Source organism: Austrofundulus limnaeus, unplaced genomic scaffold (assembly GCF_001266775.1).
Source record: "Austrofundulus limnaeus strain Quisiro unplaced genomic scaffold, Austrofundulus_limnaeus-1.0 Scaffold39, whole genome shotgun sequence".
Classification (NCBI taxonomy): Eukaryota; Metazoa; Chordata; class Actinopteri; order Cyprinodontiformes; family Rivulidae; genus Austrofundulus; species Austrofundulus limnaeus.
In genome coordinates this window covers 322,422-330,843 of record NW_013952441.1, presented here as the reverse complement: position 1 = coordinate 330,843, position 8,422 = coordinate 322,422, and the positions used below count along the sequence as shown (strand labels likewise).

General features: G+C 38.9%; 1 protein-coding gene across 1 annotated transcript in view; it reads left to right on the top strand.

Moving 5' to 3' along the window:
• Window positions 1-49: 49 nt before the first annotated feature.
• LOC106516568 (SPARC (osteonectin), cwcv and kazal like domains proteoglycan 2) overlaps window positions 50-8,422 on the top strand; it is a gene marked incomplete at its 3' end in the record, with an annotated part of 45,357 nt that continues 36,984 nt past the window's right edge. The window contains 1 exon segment of the mRNA XM_014006983.1: window positions 50-274. Within this exon segment, the coding sequence (XP_013862437.1) occupies window positions 104-274 (171 nt within the window).

The window sequence follows — 8,422 nt, the reverse complement described above, 5'->3', positions numbered from 1 at the left end:
CCTCCTCCTCCTCCTCCTCCTCCTCCTCATTTCCATTCACTCCGTGGAGGAGGCAGCAGCAGGAGGAACCCATCCCAACCCCACCACAACCTGCCCGGGCAGCATGATGAGAATCGCGGCTTGCCTGTGTCTGCTGGTGGGCGTCTCGCTCCAGGTGGACGTGAAAAGTGGGAAAGTGGTCGGGAAAGCCGGGAATTTCATGGAGGACGAGCAGTGGCTGTCAACCATCTCCCAGTACAGCCGGAAGACCAAACACTGGAACCGCTTCAGAGACGTGAGTTGCTCCGCACTGCTGCGCGCACTTCACTGTCAACCTGACTCACACACACACACACACACACACACACACACACACACACACACACACACACACACACACACACACACACACACACACACAACATTCAACCACTTTATACCTAATTGCTTTTTTTAAGGTGGAAATCTTTGAATCTGTTGTAGAGGTGTGCTTCTTTAACATGTGTGCTTTTGTGTCTGCAAATCAGTGACTCGTGAATAATATATATGTATATATATTATATGTATTTTTTTTTCCTTTTAGGATTTATTTGATGTTTTTTGTCTACTGTTTACCTTGAATTAATGAGACAAACAGAATAGAGTGCAACCTTAATTCTAAAAAAAAGTTGCAACAATATCATTTGCAAATCTCATAAACCCACATTTTATTCCAAATGGAACTTAAAAATATAACAAATGTGGCCTACCTTTTAAAAACTCATTTTTTAAATTTATTTAATATGAAATTTTGAACAAGGGGCTTGTTTATTCCTTCTTATCCCCTCTTCTTTTAGCAACTGATAGGTTTAGGAGGAGAAAATTGCCTCAGTCTTATACAGGAGCTGTTCAACAGTCTTCTTTACTGGGTTTTTAATTTCATGATGCACCAAATGTTTTCTGCTGGTGACAGGTCTGGACTGCAGGCAGCCCAGTTCAGGACTCTTCTGCTGCAAAGCCAGGCTGTTATAATGAATGCGGTAGCAGTTTAGCATTGTCCTATTGAAATATGTAAGATCTAAAAATAATACCTTGATGGTCACTTATGTTGTCCTAAAACCTGTATATGCTTCTCAGCATCAATGGGTGCCTTTTTAGATGTGTGAGCTGCCCATATAGGCAGGAGTGCACCCCCATAATATCAGAGAGGCAAGGTTTTAAACTTTGTGCTGATACAATACAACTTTACTTATAAAGTATTGTAAAAAAAAAAAAAAACACCATTGGCCAAAGTGCTGAAATATAAGAAAAATTTAAAACACAAAAGTTTGAAACAAGCATAAACAAATTAATTAAGACAGAAAAAAACAAGCAGTTAAAACAAAAACAACAATACAATTCAAGATTTCAGACTGAGTTAAACTCAGGGTTGGTAATGAGGTTTTGTTGAGGTCCAGGTTGAATACACACCTGATTTCAGGTCACCTGTGTCTAATTTTTAATGAGATCTTGGAGCTGTGTTTCCACAGGATACCAACCCCCAAATTTCCCCTGGGAGAAATTAGAGCCCCTCACCTCTGAGGTTCTCAGGGTACACATGCAGCTCATTAGGACGAGACCTTGTGCGATAAAAGGCTAACTGCGAAATCCAGGTCTGCCAGGGACCTTTAGGAGGAGCCTCAGATCCATCTGTCTGATCTGGTTCCTGGGAAATATCAGCCCCAGACAGAGAGTCTTATCAGTGTCGGCCAGAGAGGAGCTTCGTCTCCTTTTTTGCCGTCTTTGGTGTTGTGCAGGTGATATTCCAAGCAGGACCCCGAGAGAATTTGTAATGGAATCACAAATGTGCGCCTTCACACAGATTTACATATCATCCTCCCCACCCGGTGTTTGGAGCGGCGTGCCTCACCTGTCGGTTTGAATGAGTGTTTTACTGGCAGAAATGGGATGAGACCTCTCTGGCAGCATGTTGCCTTTAAAGTGTTCTGAGCAGACGTTTTTCTTTTCTTTTTTGAAGCTGATTTGGAAATTCATCGTCAATGAGTTTAAATATCCATCTCAATAGAATACATATCAGCAACATTTACCTTGTGGCTTTTTGACCTAGGCTTTTTGAATGGGGGCCTCCACTCAGGCAATTTTTAATTAGAACACTAGTCACGTAGTAAATGACTAATATGTTGAAAAAGGTTGGTAAACTAGATTTATCACACATTAGATAGAGCAATAACTGGTTTGGTTAGCTGATTTGCCAGAAATGATCCTACCAATCTTCAAATCAAACTGATAGAAAACTAACAAGTTTTGTTAGTTTCACCAGTTTTCAACTGGAAGGAGAAGAAGACAGGCCGAGTGACTGTTATCTTAGCGGTTAGCATTAGCTTCCACTAGGGCTGTGTATTGGCAAGATAGAATTTGGCGATACGATACATATCATGACAGAGGGGTCACGATACGATATATCCCGATATATTGCGATACTGTAAACAAGGCAAAATATTGCGATATATTGTGATTTTTTTTGTCCAAAAATTCTATTAAATAAAAATCTCTTACTGGGGAACAAAAAAATGAAAAACCAAAATTCATTGTCTCAGAAAATTCTAATATTACATCAACATGCTTTTGATACATTTAGCTGTGTTCTGCTTTGTATGTATTTTATTTTATATGTTTCATATTTCTTATTTCATCCATATTTTCAATTAGACTAAATTTGACAATAAATAGATTGAAAATATATTTTTTGCAGCTTTTAGTTTTTAATATTAATTTACAATATGGTCACCCAACACTTAACTCCTCTTGAGGTAGAGGAGCCAAATGGCTGGCTCACTGCTGCCAACTAGTGGTCAGAGGCTGAACTACAACATAAAAATGAACGGCTGGCAGGAAAGTTGACATTTTAAACCTTAATAAAAAAAAAAAATCGATACAGGGCTTTAGAATATCGATACAGTATCGGGAAATGAAATATCGCGATATTTCAGTGTATCGATATTTTCTTACTCCCCTAGCTTCCACTGATTCTTTTGTTGTGTCTGTTTAGTGGATTAGCATGAGTGGAGCTAAGATTTTTGTTTAATGGATTAGTGGTTAGTGAATTTAACTTTTTGTTTAGCCATGCTCACCGTGCGTGAGATGTTTAGAGGGGGCTTCGGTACCTTTTTTGTTGAAATACTAACTAAAAGGTCTGCTAGGCTGATTTTGTTTAGAAGAAATGGAGGCTTGTCCAAGAAAAAATAAAAAATAAAAACAAGCTTTTCTGTGTACATTATTGTGTGGAAGAGGTCAAAAGGGCAGATATTTTAGTCTCTACTGTGCAGTTTTGCACCTCCTTCAAACTCCCCTTTGGCCTATCTGTTATTGCTCTTATTGATTCCTTCATGCCTGGTGACTTTTGGTGGTCTTTCTTTTCTTGGTTTATTTTAGTGTCAAATGAATTTTGTGTAGGAAAATGTATCGAGTATTCAGTATTGCTTTTAAACCACAACTCTAATCTATACTCCTCCGGGAGTTTGTCTGCAATCCTTTGTTGTGTTGTGGTACTTTTTTGTTGACTTGTGTTTTTTTCTGAATGACACTAGTATGATGTGATAAAGCAGGTTTTCCTTTGCCAGGTTTCTATCATATCTGGAATTACTTAACTGATTTGACTTTGTTGGCACGTACTCCTCCAAAGATCCAAGCAGTGTTCAGTCGTTGAATTACCTCTTCAAGTTCTGCAGAAACTTGTTAATCACCCATTTATTCAAATCAGGTGCGTCAAAGCAGGAAACATAGCATGTCACGCTTCCTTGCTGTATGACTATTTGTGGAAAAAAATACAGTTTACAACATAAATCATGTTCATCTCATTTGCGCTCGCTAGGTGTTTAACTACTGCAAGTAAGGATTTATAAATCAGTCTTTTTTTCTATCCTTTGGCGATCGAGGCCAACTCGTTCAGCGCATTAACCACTTTATGCTTTTCTATAATCTAGTAACGCTGAATAGATGTGTCTGCTAAATCAATGGAATGAAACAAATAGACATGCAGGGAAGTTGTTTGTCTCGTTCTCAGCAGCTTGGTGCAAGCTGGCAGTGGTGGCCGCCTGATCCTGAACACAATTATTACTTGTGGAAAATAAAGCTGTGAGGAGCAGAGACAGAATTTGTTTTCCATTAATTATCTTGAGTAAACTCTGTCTGTCTGTTAGCAAAACTTCTTTTGAATCACTTGACAGATTTGAATGAAACTTTTTAGAAATAAGCCTTGGATGTTTATCTACAGCTGTTAAGCTTTTAGAGCCAATCTAACTCAAGATGGCCTCTATATCCAACTGACCTTAGAAAAAATGAACATAGTTATAATTCAGATAAATTTACAGCCATTATGCTAAAATTCAGTAGGATTATAGCTGAGAGATATTTACAACACATATTTCAAGGGCTACACTCTGCATGAGATTTTTCTCTTTAAATTACAAACTTGAAACTTTCACTTGAACTTGTTTGTCTGTTAGCAGAATATTTCAAGAACAATTCGGCAGATTTTATTGAAACTCTAAGAAAGTAATTATCGGGAGTGCATCTACATTTGATTGGCTTTTGGAGCCAATCCATTTCAAGATGTCCACCACACGTAATCAATATGAGCTAAAATCTGGCTTTAAATCAGTCAGTTTAACAGATTTTGAGCAAAGATTGGATGTGGTACTGGCTGAGCATCATCCCCAAGGCTATAATTAATATTTTTAAATATAACATTACACATAATTCAACAGTTGCCAAAAAAAAAAAAAAACAAATCTTTGTATACCTGCGCTAATGCACTGACAATATGTCTGGAAATATGGCGTTTGGTGGGGTTGGAGCTAATTGTTTACTCTCTCAGTGCTTGAGTCGATAAAATATGAGAGAAATGTCACAAAGACATGGAAAATTTCAATTTAACCTCCTCCAAAAAATAATATAAAGTGATTACCACAACAAAGGAGATAATTTGAAATGCTGGAAAACAACAAATGTTATTGAAATTGACTCTTTGACATCTCAACATAAGCTTGTATGTTCAGAATCAACGATGTGTTAATTATATAAATCCCTAATGAATTCTTCTTGTGTAGCCCTCAGACTTGTGGATTAATTAAACTTTAGCGTGGCGAAAAAAACAGACACAATCTCTTAAATGTCACATTGCAAAACAAACCGTTAGATCAGTTTAATCTAAGTTTAATTAATCTGCTGTGAATGGAATTTTAAAAGCCACGGAGCTCGGAGACTCACGTAGTTCTTACAGTGAACGTGTGTCTGTGCTGCAGCACATGAAAGTGAAATCAGTTTAAAAGAATCAGTGGAGTTTCTTTCAGTGAACGTTGAAGTATCTGCACATTATTTAAAAAGAGAAAAGGCAAACGTGGAGCATATGTGTGTTCGCGCGAACAGATGGGTTCTCTCGCATTCGCTCAGACAGGTTCTGTTTTCGCTCGGGGCACAGAGATACACCGTCTGAAATGGGAAAGGGTTGCGTTTGTTTATTCACCGTGTTGGCAAAGAGGACGTGTGAAAAACAAGATTGTCCACGCTGCACCTGTAATGTGCACGGGAGACAATAAGGATGCGTTGAAATGAAGAACGGTGAAGTGTCTTCATTATATCGGGACGAATCACGTCAAAACACCAAGATTTGCTTTGTTGCTTGACAACAGATAGATCAAATTAAACTTGGCTCAATTAAATCGTTTGCGTCATTGTTAGGAAAAAGAAAAAAAAAAAAACAACAGCTGAAAATAGCATTTAGGGTTGTTTCATTCTGGAGTGCTGGGGTGGATCTGCTCTGTGGGAGCTCAGGCCGCCGAGCCTGTAAACAACAGAGTACTGTTCAGCCGCGGCCGGATTCTGCTAACTCCCTGAACATCGCAGATAGGGACCTCATTAAGTAGCCCTGCGCTCTTTCCGCCCACCACAGAGAACTGTTCAGGGCCTGCACCTGCTCTGTGCTTTTAATGAGGCAAATCCGCAAGATGTACTTTTCAGGTGGCGCCTCTGTTCTTCTGAGTATTAACATCAGCGCGTTGACGCAAAATGCGACAATTCATTAGTGTTGCTGTTGTAGAGAATTTGTTTGATTTAAGACAGTGATGGATGCAGTCGTTCCCGAAACTTTACCCAAAAGCCCGAGCGTGAAAGCATTTGCTAATTATCAATGAATAGTAAATTGCCTGACTGTTTGCCATTTTGTGTTTGTTGGCAGTAAACTGATCTGTGCAGCAGTTTTTAAAGGGGAGGTTTTATGTTCTTTCCAGGCACGTAGTTCAGTTTTACACCACAATCATGAAACTATGTTACTTTCAGTTGATATGAAAATGCTGTGTATATCAAAAATAAATTTGACTTTGCATCATTGTCTATCTAGACGCCTTGAAATTGGCCTCTGTCTTGAAGAAACTCCTACCATTTCTGACACTCCCACTTCAGCACGTCATCACATTAATGCCTCATGCCATTTACAGCCTTTTGTAGGAGGAAAGTCCAGCCATTTTTGATGATAGATGTGCTTTTCCACCAGGTATGATGGAGCTGTGTACGGGAGTGGGGCTATGGGGCAGGAGCTCAGCTGCAGCCTGAGTTTCAGGGAGGAGCTTTGTGTAAATAGGCGGTGCTTTGTACCAGCAAGCATTTAGGTAGGCAGCTCTGAAAGGCTACCACAGGAGAGTCAAGGTTTTCTAAAACATACTTGAATGAGTCAAAGAAACAGTCTGGGTATGTTTTTGATTAGGGAAGGACATTGCAACATGATATTCGTAAAGCTAAAAAAGGCAATTTTGCAAAATTCATGCCAAACCTGGGACAATATCTGTCAAATTGACTGATTTAGAGACATTTTACTTTGTTTAAAAGTTTGCTGTGACAGCCATTTTGAATTGGCTCCAAAAGTTGTAGATGTACATCCAAAAGAGCTGAAACAAGAACAGATTCTTTGGTCATTGAAATTTTTTTTTACAAATGTATGAAGTTTTAGATACAATAAACAGTCTCATTCTCATACAGTAGTTATTTTGACCAGTAGATTAATTTTTTTTCACCACAGCTGCCAAAAGTCACCTAAAAATGTGCATAATAAATGCGTGCATAACGAGCCACAATCACCGGTTTACACCTTTTATTCTTCGCATTTCATTACACCTAGACTATATTTGGATGTAGCCTTTAAACTTTTTTTAATCAGTATATCTTAACCAACCAGATTTTCTCTGATTTGTAGTCAGCACAATATAGCAGGGACAATTGAAGCTGAGGTAGTCTGACAGAGACTGAATTCTCTAATGTCTTGTGAAAACCACTAATTACCCCCCAATTAAGCGCTCATAAACACCCTGCTTCATCCTCATTATTTATGCTGTGCTGTTGTGAGCGAGGTCGTATCGATGACGAGTTCACTGACCCCACAACAACACGGCTCCTGACTGAGGTCTTGATAAATGGAGGATCGGAGGGTTAGCTCTATTTTTCAGCCGATGCGATGCCTTCACATCTTGACACCGATGTCTTTCAGCTCAAAGAGCCACTGTCAGCTGCGGGTTGTGTGCTCCTGCAATCACCCTCGGCTATTTATTAGCTTCCCATGGGATTTATGCTTGGGCGCTAACAGCCAGTGTAATTAGGGGTATGAAAAGTTAGAGCAAGAAGGCGGTATGAGATTATAGAAATATTATAGTGAGGCTCGTTTCCTGTTATAATCGAGTGTCAGGCTGCAGGTTGGAAATGATGGAAGGGAGGGAACCATAACTGTTAAATGAGCCAATAGTTATCTTCTTCTGCTCAAGCTGAGGATCAAGTTATGCAATTTGTGAGTTTTTTTCTTTTTACGCATGAATACAGGAGGAATTAAAGGCTCTTTGGAGGAATGCATGTCACCATCTTATGGTGAGAATATGATGAGAAATTAAGCAGCTATAGGAACGAGGGCCACATAGCACTGCACACTTACCCAAATGTAATAAAAATGCCACGTCGAACATTTGTGTGTCTGTGTGTATATGTTTATTAAACCAACATACAGCACAGTAACTTATATTTCATGCTCAAATGCGTGTGTAACAGTTGTACTCTTGTTTAATAAATATCAATACAAAATGTTTGAAGCAAACAGAAAATAAACACTTACTTTAGTGAGGTACAGCGTCATGACATAAAATGCCTAGCAGACTCCAGCGTAGTCGTAGTTCTGATAAAAAGTTGCTGTTGTTTATGTACTTATAACTTCAGTAAACTTCTCATATTTAGCTTTGTGCAATGTGCTATAGTGGTGACTTAGGCTACGTTCACACTGCAGGCAAATCCGACCCAAATCCGATTTTTTTGACCCATCTGACTCATATCCGATTTTTTTATGAAGGTCTGAACGAGACAAATCCGATTTTTTTCAAATCCGACCCAGGCCGTTTCAGTATGTGGTTTTAAATCGGATATATATCTGATG